This window comes from Vidua macroura, chromosome 15 (assembly GCF_024509145.1).
Source record: "Vidua macroura isolate BioBank_ID:100142 chromosome 15, ASM2450914v1, whole genome shotgun sequence".
Lineage (NCBI taxonomy): Eukaryota > Metazoa > Chordata > Aves > Passeriformes > Viduidae > Vidua > Vidua macroura.
The window spans coordinates 12,358,639-12,380,492 of record NC_071585.1 but is presented as its reverse complement, the minus strand read 5'-3'; the positions used below and the strand labels follow the sequence as shown (position 1 = coordinate 12,380,492).

The 21,854-nt window shown below is 55.4% G+C and overlaps 1 protein-coding gene across 1 annotated transcript in view; it reads left to right on the top strand.

The window, feature by feature from the left end:
• The first annotated feature begins 3,384 nt into the window (after nt 1–3,384).
• The window catches only part of PDGFRB (platelet derived growth factor receptor beta), a 31,584-nt gene continuing 13,114 nt past the window's right edge, over nt 3,385–21,854 (top strand). Inside the window, exons 1-10 of the mRNA XM_053991292.1 lie at nt 3,385–3,650; nt 16,532–16,608; nt 17,613–17,909; nt 18,343–18,612; nt 18,889–19,016; nt 19,317–19,491; nt 20,056–20,248; nt 20,453–20,568; nt 21,094–21,220; nt 21,380–21,591. Of these exons, the coding sequence (XP_053847267.1) occupies nt 16,560–16,608; nt 17,613–17,909; nt 18,343–18,612; nt 18,889–19,016; nt 19,317–19,491; nt 20,056–20,248; nt 20,453–20,568; nt 21,094–21,220; nt 21,380–21,591 (1,567 nt within the window). The 5' untranslated portion in view covers nt 3,385–3,650; nt 16,532–16,559. The remainder of the gene's footprint in view (nt 3,651–16,531; nt 16,609–17,612; nt 17,910–18,342; nt 18,613–18,888; nt 19,017–19,316; nt 19,492–20,055; nt 20,249–20,452; nt 20,569–21,093; nt 21,221–21,379; nt 21,592–21,854) is intronic.

Below are 21,854 nucleotides of genomic sequence, written 5' to 3'. Positions count from 1 at the left end.
CACACACACACACGGGGTACAGGCTCCTCTGGACACCAGGGCAGAGCTTTAGAGACTCTGGATGAAGCCTCAGTGCAGCTCTCTGCAGGGCCCAGGAGCTGGATCCAGCCAGGAGCATGTGCTGGCAGCTGCCACACCAGATGGGCTGCCCAGATGTGGTGCTGTGCTCCCTGGCACCCTCCACTCCTCTCTTGTGGTCTGCGGCTTGACACCACTTCAGAGCAGCGCTGAAATTCCTGGGCTGACTTGGAATTGATAGAGGCTCTGAAAAACTGAAGCTGGAGCAAATCTGGCCCTCATCAAACCTTCAGAGAAGTGGGGTAGGCCAACATCTGCTGCGTCTTTCGTACCTGCCTGTCACCTGCTGGCACATGGGACCTGTTGCTGACTCCAGCATGGTTGTTTCCACCATTGTCTTGGGTCACCTGGCTCTGGTCTCTCTACTCTGTGTCAGGCTTGGGCTTTTCTCTGTGGTCCCAGCTCTGCCTGGGATGGGGCAGGAGTTTGGAGAGCTGCTTTGATCCACGTGATGCCAAAGCAGACCAAATACCCTGGAATGTCCTGTCTCAGTGGCTGATTTCCCTAACAGAGATGCTGCACTACATGACCCCAAGCCCCCATTAGCACTTAACGATGCTTATTGAGGCTGGAAATCTCAGCTGAGAGGGGTCTGGCATCCCACACTGCAGCTGTCCCAGCCCCAGGGGGACCACTGGGTCCTGCAGCACCACGAAGCACCAAAAATAGAGGTGAGCAATGAAGGGCTGATGATGCCGAAGTAGCAGAGCTGCTGCCCTCCACCCCCACACTTGCACAGGCGAGTTCCTCTGGCTTTGGTGCTTCCTCTGAGCTGGCCTTTCCCAGGAGCTGCTGTAACCCCAACGAGCTGTTCCTAAACAAAATGTGCGGCTGTGGATGCTCCCTGGGGATGTACAGAGTGGGCTGACGTGTGCTTGCCGGGATGCTTTGGGCTCCCCAGGGCTCTCAGCATCCCCAAACAATGAATCCTGGCCTTTGCAGACTGGGAGGTTTTGTTTGCCAGATTCTTCCTGGACCCAGCCTGGAGTGGGTATTGGGGCCATCTGTTTGGAAAGGACTGAGGGGGAAATATGTCCCACTTCAGGCTCAGGATGCTCTACCCTCAAGCATGGTCTGTGTCATCTTTTCCACCCCCTGCTCATCCCAGGTAGCCCATCCCTAATGCAAGGGGCCCAGCAGGATTTCTCCCAGTGGAGAAACCCAGTGGGTTTCTCCCTCTCCCACTCTGCCTGGAGCAGTCACGTCCTTGGAGCGAGGACACTGCCAGGAAATAGCTCTGCTGAGCAATTCCCAGCAGCCCTTAGGTCCTCACACATGGACCCACCAGACACATCTTTGCCCCTTGGGAAAAGCCTTGGGAAGAGCCATGTGCAGAGCACGTCCCCTCTGCTGCCTGCCCCCCACACGAGCTGCTCTCGCGCTCGCTGGCTCCACTTCTGCACAGCAGCCTGTCTCGGCCCAGGGGGGTGACAGGGCCCCTGACACAGAGCCACCACCAGGTCTGGAGTTGGGGGAATCCTTCCAAGCCAGGGCTGCATCCCTCCTGCAGCTGTCCTGCTGCCAGGCACGGATCTGGCACACCAGCCCCATGCCATGAGCGGCACACAGGGATAACCTGGCTGCTGCAGCCTGGCTTTCCTCACCCTCCACAGCTGCACAGAATAAACACCTCCACTTTGGTTTTTCATAGATAAAAAGAAAACATGGAGATAATGTCAGATAAGCAGCAAATCCCTTGGGCTGGTCCAGCCAGGGAATCATTCCCTGTGGCCATTGTGCAGGCATTTACTAGCTTGGCAGGAGGGGATGAGTCTGCCTTGCAAAAAAGGTAAAACACAGATTTCAGCAGTGTTGTCATTACGGGGAGGGCTTTTTAATTCTGAGAAAGGAAAGTTAAAGAAAGATGGACAGGTGTCTTTTCAGGATAGCCAGTGCAGTTTTGCACTTTTTCTTGTTTGGATCAGAGAGAAACAGAATGGTTAAGGCTAAAAAAGACCTGTAAGATCATTGAGTCCAACCCACCACAGCCACCTTCACCACTAGGCCATGTCCCCAGGTGCCACATCTAGACATTTTTGAACACTTTCGGGGATGGTGATTCTACCACTTCCCTTCACAGCCTGTTCCAATGCCTGACCACCCTAAAGCATCCCCAGGATGAAAACGGTGGCAAGAACTCATGGTCAAAAAGCAGTTTTCATCCAAAGATGACCTGTCCCCTGTTACAGTGCTAAAACAAATTGAAAAAAAATCCCCCTCTGGACACACGATAATGTTCTGCCTACTGGAAGTTTCTCAGAAACTTGATTTGAACTCCTTAAGAAACTGGGAGGATTTAAAGCTGGTTCATCACCTGGATTCCATCCTCCCAGGGCAGCAGGGGTGTAGGACATCTGAGATGATGGCAGGGCTGAGGTGATCACTCCTGCCACCTCTCCAGCTCTGTCTCGGCAGCCCCAACAGCCCCAAATCCCCAGCTAAACCCACCCTCTGCTGCAGCATCCCAGTTGCAGAAAGCCTTTTATCCCCCTTTCCAAAACAGAAGAGTTGCAAGGGTGCGTTGGTGGTCCCCAAGGGGCAGTGGCCAGTCGGGGTCAGGGGCCAGGAGCAGCAGGGCTGGCACAGCACAGCACAGGGAGGCATCTGGGGGAACACACGGAGTCAGTTCAGTACAGGCCTTCTTTAATAAAAACATGAGTCAGCTGCTGGCGTGGGCAGTGGATTTTCTAAACATCCCCTCATATCCTGAGAAAAGGGAAAAAAAAAAAAAAAAAAAAAAAAGAAAACGGGAGGGGGGGGGGCTTGAGGGGGAAAAAAGAGAAAGAAAATAAAAGAAAAAGAAAACAGAAGGAAAGGCCAGAATTGAAAGCAGACACAGGGAGAGAGCAGCTCCTTCCCTCCGATTTAAGGAGGCGATAGTCGGGCTGGTCCGGGCTCCTTTTGTTCCCTGTTAGCCGGGCCCTCATCGCTCGCCCCATCGCAGCCCGCAGCAGAACTCCCCTCTCCTTGCAGCCACTTTGGCTTCTCCTCCTTTTAAATTTTTTTCTTCACCCATCACACTCGTCCGCCGGGCGTTAATCGCAAGTTCTGCTCCGCAAAGGGTCCCCACAGAGGGTGGAGGGAGGAAGTCGGAGGAGCTCCGCTCCTCATTGGCGAAGCAGCCTCCCCCCTTCTCCTCCTCCCGAGGTCTCTTTTATTTATACACGCACGCACACACGCGTGCACATCCCTCGGCCCCGGGGTTTGCTCCACACTCGGGTCCGAGGAGGCAGAACCCCCTCCCAGCTGGGCTGGGGGCTGCACAGGGCACTGCTCAGATGCACTAGAGGAGGAGAGCAGGGGCTTGGCTGCATCCCAGCCTTGGCACAGCCTTGCCTCTCTTTTTGATTTTATTTTTATTTTTTTTCCCCTCCTCCCTTCCACTTCATTTCTTTCTTTCCCTCTCTTTCGCCTTTAAGTGGAAAAGCCTTGCCAGCTGGGGAAGGCTGGGAGGGCAGGGAGAGCCTCAGCAGGCAGCAGATAGAGAGTTTGGAGGAGGAGAGGAAGGAATTTCGGAGCCTTCCCGGTGGGACGTGCGGCGCAGGCACTCGGCTGGTGGGACCCTGCTCAAGGTAAGTTCTTGTGTCGCCCACCCGGGGGCTGACTCGCCCTCCTGCTCAGCTCTGGCTCTCCAGATGGGAAACGTCGTGTTGGAGCTGGTATAGTCCTGAAGGACCCTGTCCCTGAGCCAGCCCGGCTGCTCTGGAAGGGGCTTTGCTCCCCTCCAAGGGGTTGGCAGCCCAAAACGCCCACCAGGCTCTGGGGAGATGGTGTTTGGTGGAAAGCAGCTGAATTCTTTGGCATCCCATGGGAAAGAACATGGCATCAGCTCTCACCAGGTCCTGGGTGGGGACGGCTGAGAGGAGCCAGGGGATGCTGCAGCTGTAGGACAGGAAGGGAAGACCCCACTGCAGCGGGAGTAGGGCCCAGGTGATCTCTGCTTCTCCCTGGATCAGGGGCTTGCCCTGGCTCTGCAGCCTGGTGGCTGTGGGAGGGCTGGGGTGTGCAGGGGGAGGAGGCTGCTCACCATGCCAGTGAGATATCCTTTAGAGTGTGAGTGCAGAGCAGTGTCAGCCCTGTCAGTGTCAGCCTGTCCAAACACACCATGGCCATCCCTAAATGCAGGCTGCTCCAAGGACAGTGTCACCTCTGTCTGCGGCCATGGCAGGGCTCCTGTGCCTGTGGGCCATGGAGGGGGACATGTGCAAGCCCTGCCCAGGACCTGTGCCTGGGAATGCTTGGTAAAACTCTAGCAGAGCTTGGTAAAACTCTACTAGGCATGGATGTGGGCAACTACTCTGCTGTCCTGAAAGCACAAGAGCTGAGGGCCTCCAACAGGGCAGAGCTGATCTGGAGTGAGGCTCTGACAGCCCAAGGACAGGGGTGAGCATGACCTGCGGGGCTTTGGTGCTCACAGTGGGCTCAGAGTATCCAGATCCTGCACTCACCTGCCAACTGGGAGTCATTCAAAACAGGATTTGTGGTGGAAAGGGATGTTGTGCTTCTCCATCCTGGTCCCAGAGTAAGTGGGGTTTATGCTAAAGCAGGGGGAAAATAGCTTAAAGTAGTTGGTCTGGTGTGCAAACCCTGTGCTGGCAGAGGCTTGGCATTCCCAAACCTTTTCAGGTGTCCCATTAATGACAAGGATTAACAATGTTGAGACCCAGTCTTTCCGAGGGGCTATTGAGGGGTGGCTGGGAGGGTCATTCCCCCCTCAGCACCCTGCAGGACAAGATGCTTGTGCCTCCCATGCACTTGGGGAAGGAGTGAGTTTCATGTGGTCACTGTAAGCCAGTGTCAAGGATGTGTCTCTGCCTGGCAGAGGATGCAGGCCAGACTGGCTTGGAGGAGGAGCTGCCAGGCAGCTGCCCTGGTTGGCAGCCCTGGCCAGGGTCTGACATGAGGCTTGGAGTCACTCCTTGACAGGGATGTCACCAAACTTGGGTTGCTTTGGCTGCTGTGGCAGCCACCAACCCTGGGCAATGTCCCTGAGCCCAGGAAACACCCCTAGATCAGTCGGTGCATCAGGAGGGATCAGTGTTTTGGACAAGCACCAAGTCACAGCAACCCAATTGCAGCATGCACAGGGCTTTTCTCTCTTCCTAAAGCTGGCTGTCCCTTCCTCCAGCTCAGGAGCATGGAGGGTCCTCATAGAAGGAGCAGTCCAGGAGACAACAGCCACTCAACTCCCCATCCCTGGATCACCTCCTGCATCCCTGCCCAGGACTGGGAGTGTGAGGTGCCCATGGTCGGTGTGCAGCAAGCATGGCCAGCTGCACTACTGCAGTCTGGGAGAAGTTAGCCATGCTTATTGTCCACAGTCCTGGGCATATCTTGTGGTGTGCTGCAGGGCTCTGGCCTGGGCTTGGTCCGGTGCAATCCCTGCATGAACCACCTGGGAGGTGGCTGAGCACACATCCTCCACCCTGGGGTGGCACCGAGCTGGGAGGGCTGCTGGTGTGCATGGGAGTGAGGGAGGATCCCAAGAGCTCCAGCAGAGTCCAGAACCAAGCAGAGTGGCTGTAGTGGACACAAACCAGATTGCAGCATGGTGCCAGGAAACCCAAGCTCTTCCTGAGGGATGTGCTGGAAGATGCACAGCTGGAGGCAGCTCACAGAGGCAGGGGAGGGAGCAGCTCCTCCCCAGCAAGTGACACCAGGTGCTTCAGCAGGGCTAGGCATGGAGTGGATGGGCTCAGGGACAATAGTGAGGATGATGAGAAGTCCAGAAGAAGCTGCAAAGGACTGGGAGAGGGGTTGATGTGTCTCGTTGGTCACTGGGTGTTGTGGGAAGGTGACACACAGTCTTCATGCAGAGGAAAAGTCATTACAGAGAGAAAAGAGTTTTTAGGGGAAATGTCTGTAGGCTTAAAGACAGAAGGATGAGTTCCTTCAGCCTCACAAGTATCAAAGCACATGTCAGGAAAAGCTCTGGCTGGGCAGACATAGACACAGGACAGTGACACCATGATCTCTTTCAGCCTCATTTTTTATGGGTCCGTGACAGGATTTCCAAGGCACTCAGAACAACACTCTCAGGGAGAGGAGAGCACTGAGCCTGTCTGCAGGAGTAGAGCAGGACAGGATTGTCTCAGTGAACACAGTGAACACTTTCCTCAGTCAGAGGAAAGCTGAGATTAAGAAATGCTCTCTAGCTGCAGGAGTGATGCCATGCAAAAAGAGACCACGTTGGCTGGATGTGGCTTTGGCCAAATGTCCAACTGCTGCCAGAGGCTCCAGGCAGGGACTTCTCTGCCTGGTCCTCAAGGTTCCTTTGGCCTCAGTGTCTGATGGGAAGTGGGATGGGATTGCAATGCTGTCCACAGTGTCAGGCTCCAGCAAAGCTCTTCCTGGGATGGAGTGGCAAAGGTCAGGGAGCAGAGGAGCCGTGCGGTGGCTGAATCCTGAATCCCGTGGGAGCACAGCCGCCGGCGCTGGCAACCAGCGCTGCCTTTGACCCAGAGCTGGAAGGAGCTGGGGACCATGTGGGCTTGGGGTTGGCTGGATGTATCCTATCCCAGCAAGGGAGGATTGGAGCTGAACACTTCGTGGAGTTTGTTTGTTTGTACTTTAAGCAAGGGAAAGAAATCCCCTGGAGGGGAGCTGCAGGGGGAGGGTATAGACTGGGTATTGTTTCCTGAGGGGCTGGAGCAGCTCCAGGAAGCTCCTTCCGCTCCACCAGGCAAATTGGACATAACGAGGCTTGTTTTAGGGGTCGGTGTTCCCCCTCCTCCTCTCCCCCATTGCTAATTCCCAAGCTAAGCTCACCTCTGTCCTGTTCTGCTGCCACTGAGACACCTCCTCCTGGAAGGGCTGCATGTTCCAGCACCATGGGGAACACAGAGCAGCCCCAGCTGTGACAGGGACACATACTGGGGATGCACAGAGGGGTGCTGGGATGAGTCATGTGCTGAGCAAGGTGGTCCCTCGAGCCCATTGTCCTCCAGTGTGGTAACAGGAGCTGTGCAGTGATGTACTGCCCCTCACACCCTGCTTTTCCCTGGGTGCACACCAGGCTGTGGCATACCCTGGTGTGTGTGCAACCTTCCCTGGCAGCCACAACCTGCAGAGCAAGAGGACCATGGTGTGTGGAGCCTATGCAGGGAGCAGGGAGCTCACAAAACTCCCACAGGAAGGCTGGTGCCAGGAGAGCCAGGGCAGTGCAGTGTGTGGTGTTTGTCCTGCACCCATGGATGGACTGATCCAGGCCATATCTGCACGGGCTCCTGCTTATCCACCCAGGAATTGACTCACACCCATCCTACACCCTTCCTTGGGCCCCGTAAGAGCCAGTGTGTGATGGAGCTGGTGGGAAGTTGTGGGGTGCAGAGGCTGGAGCAGGGAGGGGTTGGAGAATGCAGGGATATATCAGGGCACTGCACTGATTGCTAAAGCCTGGAAATCCACCAGGAAACAGATGGAGCACCTTCTCCCTGCTGTGGCAGGTTGGCAGGTCTCCATGGGCAGCACAGGGGTGATGCTCCTGAAGCAGCAGGAGATGGGCAATCCTGCTCCTCAGCTCCATCCTGCCGGGCCCTCTGCCTTCCCTCTTCCGACCCAGCTGCCATGTGAAAGAGGCTGTGACTGAAATCTTAATGCTACCAAGACCCAGCAATTGGCACCAATTAAATTGCTACATTCATGTTTGAATTGCTTTAACTGGCGAGACACACTGTCTTATTTATACAAAAAAATATGTTTGCTTGTGGGTTTGTCTGAACCGGCGCCAGCAAAAAATACACCATTTCAAGCCCTGTGCTCTGCAAGCTCATTCTCCTCTTCCAAACTGGAAGTCACCTTGGTTTCAGCCTTTGCCAAGCAATGGTGGCAGAACAGAAACACTGCTTTCCTTGGGGCCAGGCGCTGCAGGCACCACGAGAGGGGTCCCCTCCTCTCTCCCCACAGGCAGCTGCCAAGTTTCCTTCTCCAGCCTGGGAGCTGTTTAGGAGAATATGGTCTGATTCAGGAGCAGGACTCAGTGCCCATTTAAAAGCTGCACTCAGGGGGAGGGCAGGGGGTGCTGGCAGCTGCTGGTGCCAAGTCCTGCCTCAGCTTCTCCTCTGGAGGTTCTGTCAGGTTTTGGGGCTGGGGCTGTCTGCAGAGCATGGGTGGAGAGGGGAGCTGATTTCTGATTTGTGACTGAGAGGAGAAGTTATAAAGAAGCCTGCATGCAGGTTGGCAAGAATGGTTTATACTGCTTGGTCAGAGCATGCAGGAGGAGATAATCCATCTCTGCAGTCCTGGTGCCAAGTGACACCATCCTGGTCTTCCTGCCCCACACGTGAGCCTATGCAGGAGGGTGCAGAATCTGCTCACAGCACCAAGAGCTGCACCAGAAATTGCATTTTTCTTCCTCTCAGAAATCCAGAAGTAACAGGGCCAAACAAAAAACCCATCAGAAAGCAGCCTCTGCCCTTCACACCCAGCACTGGCTGGCTCCATCCTTTCCCACCCTGGCCGCAGTGCCAGGCTCCTCTCCAGTCCCTGCAGATAGGCTAAGGGTGCCCTGACCACAGAGATGGTGAGTGCCTAATCCCAGCCACGAGAGCCTAAAACCCCAGAACAAAGCAATTAAGCTTGGGTCCCTCGGAGGCAGCTGGGAGGAGCTGATGCATCCACGGAGATTATCTCCTCCTCCGCAGATCTCAGGGAAATGCTCACAAGAGGATCAGGTTGCTCAGCCTTTGCTGCGATGTTGGACTGGTAAAACCACAACTCTGCCTGCTCCTGGGGCTTTGCAAAGCCCCTACATCCTACTGGGACTTGGGATAGTTCTTTTTCTCATCCTGCCTCCGTTGCCCTTCCCTCGCAGCTTATTAGTGGTTAATTAGAGCCAGCTGGGACCTTTGGCTCCAGCCCTGGCCCCACCAGAGCAGCCACCCTGGATCAGTGGCTGTGAGCAGGTGATGGAGGTGCTGACTTGCTGGGGACTGTTCTCCTCCCTGTGCAGACACCAGCAGAGAGCTTCCCTTGAATCAGCATGGGAAGGCAGACACGACTTTCTGGCAGCCATGGAACAAGAGTGAGGAAAGCCCTGGGGATGCCAGGACAAGGGATGAGAAGCCAAGATAGTCCTTGATCTCAGTTCCATGTCCCCTGCTTCCCTCATTTCTCTGCTCTGGTGGGGAGAAGCAGCAGGTAAGCAGATGGGCTCTGCTCAAGGCAAACAACCCCCATCCAGTCTGACATGCCCAGGAGCTGGGACCCCTAAATGTGCCGGTTTGGGGGTGGAGGGATAGGAGAGCTGAGTCACTCAGCCAGCCCCAAGGCTTTGCTATCCAGTTGGAGGGGCCAAGGGGATGCAGGGAGTTGTTTGGATCCCTGCAGCCATGTTCATAACTGACATTGCTTACATGCCTGTGAAACAGCATGGTATGTTCTCCCAAAAATGTCTTTGTTGTCATGGGTAATAGAGAAATTAGGGGATGGCCCTGGCTGGGCTGTGTTGGGTGTTTTAAAGCATCCTATTGGAAAAGAGCACTGGGAAGGGCTGAAATGCTCTCAAGGGGCACATTTGTACCTCCCTGGGGGGGTCATTGCACTACAAGGGGTGAGCCCTGAGTCTGCACCCGGTGAGAGCATCCCCAGACATGCACAATGCCAGACCTTGGGCTGTGCTCCAAAATGCTGCCCAGCCTCCAGCACCACCCCAGAGCAGTGCCAGCACCACCATGACCCTGACACACATTGTGTGCCCCAGGGAGTCCAAGGTGGGCAGGATTTGACCTGGGTGAGAAGCAGGGGATGCAGCAAGTGACAGCTGGGCATTGCCTGGCACGTGGCAGCCGTTCCTCCCAACACCCCCTCCCTCCTTCCCCAGGCCCAGGTGAACCCTGGTCCTCACCCAGGGTTTTCCCACAGTCCAGGCCAAGCTCGCAGGCTCCGGGGAGCAGCCCACGGGGTCTGGCCTTTCCTCCGAAAGCGGAAGCAGGGGAGCATGCGCAGCCGAAAGGGCCATGAATACCATCACAGGGGCTGGGGGATTATTTATAACACTGGCACCTCTCCAAACAGATGTTTCTTTTTATTCTGAACTTACGCTAAATGGGTCACTCGTTTCCTCTGTCTCCCATGGGCTTAAAACAGAGGGGGAAAGAGGAGGGGATATGGGTGAGAGTGCAGGGCTCGCCCTGGTCCCACGTCCCTCTGTGCTGGCTCCTCACAGCGACGTGTTGTGGAGAGCCCGTGGCTGGAGATTTGCTGGATTCTGTGGGTGGACATCGTGGTCCCCCCTCGCTCGGAGAGGGAGGATGGCCGTGGTCAGACAGGGCTGCGTGGGGCTCGCCTCCCCACCCCATTCCTCACGTGGCTGACCCCAGGGCAGCTGAATCACACTGCTGGGGCTCCATGTGGGATTGTCATCCCCCCTGGCAGTCTCCCTCCCCTGCTTCAGGGTCACAGTCCTCATTTTCAGCTTTCTGTTGGATGTGTCGAGGTGCCCTGGAGGAGGCTGGGTGTGCCAACTCGTGTGCTGACATCTGCTGCAGGATCCTCATGACCACACAACCACATTCTCCAGATGCCACTGAGGCTGGGGACCAGAATCTGGGGTCCTGGGCAGGGGCTTTGGTCATGTCAGATCTGCTCCCCGATGCAGAGGTCAGCAGGAAAGCCATCCCCTCCTGTGGGCACAGTGCCCCTGGGCTTGTCCCTCGGCTCATCCCCAGAGCTGGCATCTGCCCACGCTTCTCCTGTCTCCTAGAGAGCTCAGTCCAAGGCTGTGGCTTTAATCACATCTTCACAGCCAAGGAGTTCTCACAAAACCACTCTGAGGGTTTTGACATTAATGACACTGCCTGTGCTTGCAAAACTTCACCTCTCCCAGACTGGAACACCCCCAGATCCAGCACAATGCCAACAGGTACCCAGGCTCTCAGCATCCCCCAGTCTCAAAGTGTCTGGGTAAAGCTTTGGGGCCCCCTTGGCACTGGCATGTGGCCAGGTGAGGAGGGTTTTGCCCCCAGGTGTTCATCCCTGGGGCAGGGATGGTCTGTGGGATGCAGGGACTCCCCAGCCCTGCTGCTCCTCAGTCTGGTTTCAGATTTCCTACCTCTGTGTTTTATCAGCAGCCGTTTATGGGCCTTGGGATGACAAGTTCCCCATGTGTGTGCCCTGCCTAATTCTAGCCTTTTGCTGGGAAAAAGAAAAAGGGCTCTGTGATGATAATCTGGCCTGTGAGTAAACATGGTGTCATGGGAGCCAAGGGACCCCAGAGGAGAGATGTTGCAACTCTGGACAATTCCAGCCAAGGGAAAAAAAAAAAAACAAAAAACAACCACTCAGTTTTATTTAGATTAAAGGGTGGGAAAGAAGCAGTTGCAGAGGCCAGAGGGAGAGTGGCAGAGGAAAACAGGACAAACCAAGGAGTTTCACTGCCGGACAAGCAAGGTTTGGGTTTCAGGGGTCATCAGCCTTTGCTCAGGGAGCCTTTTGCCTTCAAAAGCAGGGGATGGTGTCCCCCTCCTCCTGCCAGGAATGCCTTTGCTCCCTGGCTGTGAGAGGTATTGATCACGGGATCCATAGAGGGAATTTTTTATTGCATATGGGCACCCATGATCTCACTTAATGACTCAGATGTGATTAGACAGAGAAGAAATAAAGTATATTTGACTTCCCGCTAATTTGCACCAGATGTCCCTTGCCTGTTTGGCAGGACAGCGGAGCCATCAAGCATTGTGGGAGCGCCTGGAAGCACAGCCCTGCAAGAAAAGGGGCTAGAAATAGAAATCCAGAGGAAGGGAAAGGATTGGCAGCTGTGTGCGAGCTCCTTCCTGGTCAGACGAGATGTCCTCGTGGGCAGGACCAGCATCCAGCACCTCTGCCCAACACCGCAGGAGCAGCGATGAGGGCAAGGAGAGCATGGCCAGAGAGAAGAGCAATGTGGGCAAAGGATGCAGGAATTGCCCCTGGAAATACAAAATAGAATTTGCTGAGAGGGGGCTGTGCACCCTGATGTCCAGCGAACAGTGCATTCCCTTACTGGTGACTAATGGTCTGTAGGGAGCAGAGCTCCTGCCAAGGTGGCTGTCAGGGTGGCTGTGGCTGCTCTCCCACTCCCCAGCATGCTGAGCTGTCCCTTTCCCTAAGCACCAGCTCTGCAGGCTGGTTCTCAGCTCCCACATCTCTGGGGGTGCTTGTGGGACCCCACACACACACTGGTCTGCACAGGGCACTGGTTGTGGAGAGGCAAGAAACATGGTCTAGGTGTGCTGGGAAGAGGGCCATGGACTGGGAGGACATCCTTGGTGTTCCTAACCCATTCTCTCCCATGGTTTATGAGGTTTACAGGGCTGGAAATGGCCTTGTCCCACATGATCCATGCCTGGGGCTGGGCAGTGCCATGCAGTGCTGTGCCAGCAGTGGCTGCAGTGTGTGTTCTGCCAGGATGCTGGGAGACACGCAGGGAGCAAGTGCAGAGGGAAGGGGACTCAGCGTATGGCAGGGCACACAGAGCAAAATCAGAGGAAATTCTCGCCTTGTTACCAAAGAAGAGCGAAGATTGAACCCACACAGCATATTTTGGGCATTAGCAAAGGCATTTTAGGCTTACTAGCATTCTGTAACAAGAGAGAGGTCTGGAGTGGGGGAACATTAATGAGTCAGTAAGGTCTGGTGATGCTTGAGCTGCTTAGCAAGGCACTCTGAGGTGCAAGGAGTAGTAGAGGTGGCTCTCTAAATTAAGGTAGTACCATCCCCAGCAGAGGCTGGATACAGCTCTTCCTTGTATCCAAACTCCTGGGCGTTGCCCTGCTCCTGCTGCAGAAATTCCTGTCCAAGTTCATCAGCCACAGAGGCATCAGCCCCCGGCCGCTCGAGCGAGGGACTGCGAGAGGAGGCGGAGGAGAAAGCTCAGCTGTCATCAGATTTGGGATGCAGGAGAAAAGGGAGCAGACTGCTCTGGAAAAGCTGTGTAGTCATGAGATGGGGAATCATGAGACTTGAATCCCGGTCCTGGCGTGGCGAGGCCCTGGCCATGGCCCTGGCCGTGCTGTTTGACTCTGCTCTGGCCCTCTCTCTGTGTCCTGTCTGCGGGATCACAGAGCCCTGTGCTCAGTGCTGCAGCTGCTCTGGGATGTTGGGGTGAGCCCTTTTATTCCATCTCCCAGAACCCCCCTGCAAGAGCACAAGGCTAGAGATGCTCAAACAGGATTCCAGCAGTGCCTGACCTCAGCCAGCCCTGGGATACTCCTTTGCCAGCTGGGAAAGCCAGCAGCCCCAAGGCTGGCTCAGCTCTCCTCATCTCTGCTGCAAACTCCACTCTGCTCTGCCAGGCTGGTGTGATTACAGAGGGGAGATAAGGACAGGCAGTGTCTGTGGCACCAGTCAGGGACAGTTGCCTGTATCTGTGTCTTGTTTGGACTCCAAACCCTCCCAGACACTCTCAGTCCAGCAGTGCCTGGCTCTGGCCTCGCTGGGCGTAGCGTGGGGGCGAGCAGGGACAGTGTCAACTGTCGGGGACCAGCCTCCCCCACAGCACTTGGACGAGCCCCAGTGTGGCCCCTGGGACCTGAGCCCTGCCGAGACCTGAGCCCCTGGGGAGCACAGCCACCCCACAGGCATGTGGGGCTGCATGTGGTGTGGGGCTGTGTCACCCAGCCAGCACTGCTGCCCTGCGAGCCAGCCGACCTCCTGTCTCCTCTCCCAGCCAAATTCCTCCTTTAGAATAATAAACAGTGTGGCTCAAGAGAAAGGCTCCTTTCCCAGCCTGGCTAGGACTGGTTTGCCTTCACAGCGAGGAGCTGGAGAGGGGCAGAGGGAAGGTCTGTACCGGTGCTGGCGGGGAGGGAAGGATTGTGAGGGGTGTAGCATGGGGATGGAGAGCTGGGACAGCACCTTGGTGGCTCTGCACGGTGGGAGGTTGCCACGGAGCTGCAGGGTTGAGTGAAGGGTGCTGGACATTGCTGCAGGAGCTCCCTGGCCTCCATGATTGTGCCTGGATGGGTGAAGGCAAAGGATCCCACGGCTTAAGCAGTCAGCTTGTGGGAAGGATGTAGGAGACTGAGGGGTCTGTGGCACCCTGCTAACCCATAGGGGTGAGAGGAGATCACCCAAGGCAGCTGAGCATCGTGTAGGTGCCTGTGTTTGGGTCCCTGGGTGGGATAACATCTGCGTGCCTGCTTTTGTACCACTGAGTGGGATTGCTCCTCCTCGTCTGGCACTCTTAGTGGCACTCACAGTTCCTGCTAAGAACAAAAGCTGGGATTGAGGAGAGAAACAAGTGCTCTCAAGGCTGGCAGCGAGCTGGGTGCATTTGCATCCCTTGTGAGATGCCTGTGCGCACCCACATGTAGCAAGCACACGTGTCCCCGTGACAGGGAGGGACAGGCTTGTCCCTCTCCTCCCGCAGGACAGAGCTCAGCCAGCGTCTCTGAGCGTGCCTCTCGGCCCGGCCGGAGCAGACAAACAAGGGAGAGGTCACCACTCTTTGCGAGACGTTGCCACCCTCCCACTCTGCTTGGGAAGCATCTCCAAGAGAAATGCCTTTCTGCAAAACCAGCAGCTTTATTAAAAGCAGCTATGAGCACAGCGCAGGCGGCCAGCGGCGGCAGGCGGAGGCTGCGGGGCTCTCGCTGCTCGCTGCTGCAGCACCCCTGCTAACCCAGCACCAGCACACAGCCCCCGTGCCCGGCTCCCCGATCCGGCAGGGCAGGGTTTGCCCGTCGGTGGTCCTGCAGAGATCACTGTGCAGGCAGGGAGCTGTCTGCGTGGGGACGGGCAGCCGAGATGCCGCCTGCAGCAGGACTGACAGGGACTGCCATGGGGCTGCACAGATAAAAGCTGGGCGTGAGCTCGGGAGGATCTTAGCCGCTTCCAGGCAGGTATCTGGGGGCTGGGGTGGTGAATACAACCTGGCTTGTGCATGCAGGCAGGGAGGGGTCGAAGGAGAGGATCCCAGTTGTCCCTACGACCTTGAACATTGAATAATGGATGAATCACACACCTCTGTAAAGGAGAACGGGGAAACGAAGGTGATTGTTCTCATGGCACTGCCTTGGGGGGCAGAGATTAGATTGTCCGTCCTTCTCTCCTGCAGCTTGGTGCTCCGAGGGTGGGTGCAGGGAGGTCACATTCATTTTACAGCCTGAATTTCACCTCGGTCCTTTCATCCTACCCACCCCCATCTCTTGCCCTAAGTGCTCTTATCCCCTCTGGCAAACGAAGAGAGAGAAAGAGTTATAGAGGCTTTTTTCGGGAGGAGGGAGACGGGCGCTGCTGAATAAGCTGGAGACCTGGAAGGATTTGTGGTAGATCAGACTTCTGTTGAGCCAAAGCAAGAGAATAATAAAAACATCTGACAAGCGCACGTCATTTTAAAACCATTTCCTCCTTAACATCAAGCGGACCGGGAGGCCGCTCCAGGGCCAGGAGGCAGCGGAGAGCTCAGTAAGAGACGGGGCCTGGGGCCGGGTCAGCAAGCCCAGATTGCCACTAGCCCTCCTTGAGCTTGGCAAGAGCTCCCCAGAGCACTGCCAGCATCGCAGGGGGCTTCGCCTCGGGGTCTGCCTTGGGAGGTGGCTCAGTGACCGGGCAGGAGCTCAGCCCGGGCTGCAGCCTGGCTGAGCTGTGGGGCTCAGCTCCGTGCAGGAGCATCCCCGAATTCCCCAGGGAACTCATTTCCCCCAGGCTTCGCCCAGGCACAGAGAAAGCCTTTTCCCTTACTCTTCCTCTTTGTCGGTGTGTTCATTTTGCTTTTCAGAAGTAGTCGTTCCCACCCCTGCAGGCACCATGGGGAGGGGTACCTGTCACCCCCAATACATAGGAGACAGACCCTTGCTCTTAGGGATCTCTGACCTTGTCTCTTTTGGCTCCTGGTTTGCACCAGGGAGGGCTGAAAAAGCTCTGTAGAAAAGGTTTCTTGAGAAATGTTGATTAGAAGGACTTTAAACTTAAAAAAAAACTCTAAAGGATATTCTCTTAAGTTTATGTATTTAAAAGTTAAATACAAGAAACTCATTTTTTGGTGAAGTTTCTTCAGGCTTGTTGTGGTTTAACCCCAGCCAGCAACCAAGTGCCATGACAAGGCTTCTTTTATTTCATTGGAAGGAGCAAACAATGTGGGAGGGTTGGAGGGGGATCTGTTTTCTAGCAAGTTTTATCTCACTGTGACTGAGGGAAGAAAAACTAAGGAAAAAAGGCAAGTGGTAAAGCAGAGGGAGGGAGGGAGGAAGACAGGGCTCTGCCAAGGGGGAGAGGCATTTCCAGCTGAGATGAGCAAAAGTTGACACAACTGCTGGAGCCTCCAGCAAAATCCCTGTTTACCAGTGGGAGAAGCCTTAGAAACTGCAGATCCAGCATGAGGGGGGAGCACCACTCCCGCAGGAGAGACAGGCTGAAAACTGGAGAGATGGAAGGTTTCTGAGGTGCAGAAGTGAGGCCAGGCACCCCTGCCCAGGACAGCTGAGGGATCCCTGCTCTGCTGAGCGCTGTGCTCATATCGCTTTGCTCCTGGCAGGACTCAGACACCCAGCCCAGAGCCCAGCATGCCGTGCCCCACTCTCAAGAAGTGTCTCTGGCTCCTCATCCTCACTGGTGAGTGCTGTGGCTGGGCAGGGGGGTCCCTGGGGGCTCCCTTTGGGGTGAGGGGGAGGAAAGGGGCAGTGCCATGGGGAAGCACTGGGGTGCACAGCATGCTCCAGGCACATCTATCCCTGCTAATGGCTCAGATCCATGGGCTGGCTCAGTCCTATAGTGGGGTGGATGTGAAGTGCTCTCCTGGAGGGAGGAGGAGACCTTTCCACAGGCAGCAGTGCCAGGTGTGCTCACACCTTCCTTAGCAGACACCTGAGAACCCACATTAGCTGGACACCCCACAGCAGGAGGGATTTGGTCAGATCCCATATATCCAACAACCCCCCACTGCAAGGCACCAGGGCTCCTGGCTGCACCTGGGCTGTTCTCAGCATTGCTGCAAGTCCCTGGAGCTGTCCCCAGCTGTCCTGCCCACCTGTGGGGACACCAGAGGGGAGTGTGTCACAGCCCCGTTGGGACATCTGGGCAAATGGTGGAGCAAGGAAGCTGGGAGAGAGGTGGAGAACCATTCAGGAAGACCTTTCCTGCTCTATTGCTTCCAAAGGATTTCCTGCAAGGTTTTGCTTTCATTCCTTTTTCACTTTCTTGTGAACTGTCATTGTTTCAGCCTCATCTGTGTCCTGTCTGACACTGTCTGTGTGGACAGGCAGCCAGAAGTGCAAGGAATTGCCTCCTATCCTCCTTGGGGGTTCTCTATCCAATACTGCCACAGACAACATGGGCTGCATTGAACACTGCTAAATGCTGTGATGTCTGATTTGCCCTCCAGTAAGGGTTGTAGGAGGTACAGGGAATGAAGGGTGACCCACCAAGGTCTGGACTGGCAGGACATTTTTGAAGAGACCGTGGGTTTGTCAGTGGTGATTACAGTAGGGAAGGCAAACCCAGGAAAGTTATTTTTCAGTGTAAAGGCTGACACCACAAAGCAAACACATTGCCATGATGTGTGCTTCTCTGTGGATTTCAGAGGAATTCAATTTGGTCTCATGTCACCCCTCTCTCAGGTCTGCTGGAGGTGACCTTTGGGGACAGGAGGCCACACATCGAACCCGGAGACACTGAGCTGGTCCTCAGTGTCCACAGCACCTTCTCCCTCCTTTGCTACGGGGACAGAGAGCTGGTCTGGGAACGGGAGGGGCAGCCCCTCGCTGCCTCGCTGGAGCACAGGGACGGTGTCTTTGTCAGCAATCTCACCCTCAGGAACGTGACAGGCCATCACACCGGGGAGTACACGTGCACCTACAGCCCTGAGCAGGCTCCAGAGCCAGCAGAGAGGAGAGCCCTCTACATCTACGTTCCAGGTAGGGGACAGCATGTCCTTGCCTATGGGTTTCCATGGGGTTTAGCAACCAGGAAAAAAAGGGCTTTCACTTACTGTTCTGTCTCCAAGCACCCGGAATCCCCAAACCCTTCTCCAATAGCAGGAGGGCCCTCGTGGTAGGTGTCTCTGGCTGTGGCATGTCTCTGCTGTGCCAGCTCCTGGAGAGTGTGGTGTGCTGGGACAAGTGGTGGGGACCAGAGGTGCTCGGTGGTGCTGGGTCTCTTTCACCCTCCCAGGAGACATTTGACAAGCACACGACATGCAGCTCTACTTTCCCAAGGGAAGGACGGGAAGAAGCATCCCACTAGCACGGAGTCAGGGCCCTGTGGTGGAGTACTCCTGAAGGAGCACAAAGCAGCCCTGGTTCAGCTTCCAAGCAGCGTTCTCTAACCAGTGTTTCCTCTCTCCCACAGATCCCTCCCTGGTTTTTCTCCCCGCGGTCACCTCTGAAGAGATCTTCATCTTCATCACGGGCTACACAGAGGCTGTCATCCCATGCCGTGTGACCAACCCACAGATGCAGGTCACCCTCTATGAGAAGAAGGTGGAGAATCCCATCCCAGCTACATATGATCCACAACAGGGATTTAAAGGCTTCTTTGAGGATAAAACCTATTTCTGCCGGACGTTTGTGGATGACCAGGAGGTGGATTCAGACACTTTCTACGTCTACAGGATCCAGGGTGAGCTGACATTGTCTTAGCACACCTGTGCACCTGCTGTGGCTGTTTCTTCAGGCCAGTGGCAGGAGGCACCAAAGTTCTCTCCCTGTCTCCTCAGTGATGATCAATTTGGAGGCTGTACTTAATCCTGTCTCCATTAGAGAATGGGTTTTGCCTACAAGTCAGCTCCATCCCTCAGGGAAGACAGTTCCCAGTGGACCAGTCCACCCAGGCTAAATGGACTGGGTGCCCATTTATCCCTTCATAATTCATTCCTCTCTTCCACCTCTCCCACAGTGTCATCTGTGAACGTCTCCATCAGCGCAGTGCAGACCATGGTGCGCCAGGGAGAAAACATCACCGTCATGTGCACCGTGAGCGGCAACGAGCTGGTCAACTTCAACTGGGATTATCCCCGCAAGCAAGTGAGTGCTCCACACCCACAGGCTCTGGGCAGCAGCTCCAGCCTTCACCCAGATGTGCCATGCCACTCATCAATATCCCATGGTAGAAGTTATGGGATGCTGCTGCTGCCACACAGGGAGGTTTGATGGGGATATGCTTGGATTAAGACTGTCTGTCTCAGGGGTCTCTGATGTGTGTGTTCCTTGTCCTGTAGCAGCCAGACTGGGCTCCTCTACCACTTTCTCCCCCCCGCCCTGTGAGCCCAGTGGCAGAACATGATTTTGGCTCCTCATACCACGTCTCTTGTCCCCATTTTGCAGGCAGGGAAGGCTGTGGAGCCAGTGACTGACTTCCTGCCTGGATCCATTCATGAGATCCGCTCCATCCTCATCATCCAGAATGCAGAACTGGAGGACAGTGGGACCTATGTCTGCAATGTGTCCGAGGGTTACCATGAGAAAACGGACCGGAAGAACATCACCGTCCAAGTGATCGGTGCGTTGCTGCCCGCACGCCCAAAGCCAGCAAACCGCGTGGGCGTCCAGGCAGGATGTCCTAGAGTGACCCCCTCTCCTCTCTCACAGCCTCCAGCTTTCTCCTCTCCTCACTTCTGCTCTAACCATGACAACGAGCCAAACCTCACCCCATGTCACCCCTGCCCACTTCTTGGCTTCAAAACATCCCCAATTTCCCTTCATGGCTTTTGTGACCCTTTCAGACTCTTGAGAGTATTGGTGAGAGCTCCTCTGTACTGTGCAGTGCCAAGGTGATATGAAGACATGTTGTCTTCCATCTGCACCTGACCTCATGTAGTTTGAGGGAAACTGTCCCATCTCCATTATCTCCATAAGATAACAGCCACATGCTTCTGCCCTGTGAGAGCCTCTGCTCCAGTGTGGCTCTGCAGCCACACTCCCCTCAGACATAAGCCTGAGGTCTTGAGGGATGGATCTGGAACTGCCCCACCACTTCTGGGAGTTTTGTTCAGATCCATGTTTATCTAAAGGGCCAGGGAGGGGGTTGTTCCCCTCTCTGACCACCCTCTTCCTCTTGCCTCAGAGCGTGGCTTTGTGCACTTCCACACCCACCTGCCCAGCACAGTCTATGCCGAGGTCCACAAGAGCCACACTATCCAGGTGGAAGTGGAGGCTTATCCCCAACCCAGCATTGTGTGGCTGAAGAACAACAAGACATTGACCATGGAGAGCAGCAGTGAGTTCACCATCACCAGCAGGAACCTGTCAGAAACCAGGTACAGGCCCATCGTTCCTCACCAGGGTGCAGAGAGGGGGTAATTCACAAAGGAATCTCCAAATTGCTGGTTGGGCATAGCTGGTGATTGAGTAGTTTTCTGTGAGTGGATTTTGAGCACTCCTCAGGTGGGTGGGAGCTGGTTGCCCCCAAGCATTATCAGTGCCCTTCCCACAGCCATCATTCTGGGACTGTGTCTCCCCAGGTACCAGACAGCTCTGGTGCTGGTGCGGGTGAAGCAGGAAGAAGGAGGATTTTACACCATTCGGGCTTCCAATGAGGATGATGAGCAGGAGCTCTCCTTCCATCTGCAGATAAATGGTGAGGATGGGCATGCACACACATGGCTGAGGAGAGCAGGAGCAGCCTGAAGGGTGTGGCACCATCCTTTGTTGCAGAACCCTCAGAATGAAGGCCTTACTCCTATGGCCACAGCTTGAGAGTGGTCTTGCTTAAAGAAAGAGCATTCAAGCAAGAAACACACTTGGGTGAAATATCTCACACTTGGCCTCAGAGCAAGGGGGACAGGGAGGCAGCACAGACACCATCAGCTTGGCCCAAGGTAGTAGATGTAGAGATGATTGTACAGCTGTGATGTCCTGGACTTTCCCCCATGCTCTCCAGTCAAGCTACATGGGGGCAGATCTCCTCCATAAGCCCCTCAAACCTTACTCTTTTTGCTGTTCCCTTTCAAAAATAAAACACAATGGACGTGATGAGTCCTACCTCATCCCTAGGCTGTGGCAGGGATACAGTAGACTCACATTCCCTAGAGGAATCATGTTCCCCTTCCATCCTGCAGTCAGAAAGGAAGGTTAACTCCCATCACTGTCTTTTGGTTTTCAGTGCCAGCTAAAGTGGTGGATCTCAAGGAGAACAGCAGTGCCAGCAGTGGGGAGCAGACTGTAACATGCTCTGCTGAAGGCATGCCCCAGCCAGAGATCAGCTGGTCTACTTGCAGCGACATCAAATGGTGAGTGGAGGGATGGAGGCCGTGAGAACAGCTGGACTTCTATTTATTAGAATAACAGGCTGCTATTTAATTGCATTCTGCTGGCACACTCGCCTGGGCATCCCATGGTGGTGCGCGGTCCCTGCTGCCTCTCAGGTGCCTTTATCCTCTCTGGACCAGGTGCAGCACCAAGGGAGAGCCCACCCGGCTGCTGGGGAACGAGTCGGCCGAGATCGGCGTGCAGACCAACGCCTCGTACCACGCGGAGCGGCAGCTGTACCGCGTCAACAGCACCCTGCAGCTGCACAGGGTGCACGAGCCCCTGCTCCTCAGGTGCACCGTGCACAACTTCCTGGGCACCAACTCCCAGGACATCACTCTGGTCCCACACGGTGAGGGCTGAAACAAGTTTTGAGCCAGTAGTGGAGAGACAGATCTTTCTGTGTTGCCAGCCTGGAAACCTGGGTGCTTCTGCCCCAAATGAAGCTTCCTTTGGGTTGAACAGAAAAGATTTTTCCAGCTGGAGTGTGGAGCCCTTATGTCCAATGGCCATGGATATGCTCTTCTTATTACTGGCAGGGTCATCTCTCCAGGGAGGCAAGGCAAGAGTGCCTGAGCAGGTCCCCAGTGTCTTGTTGTTAGCCCACAGGTCACT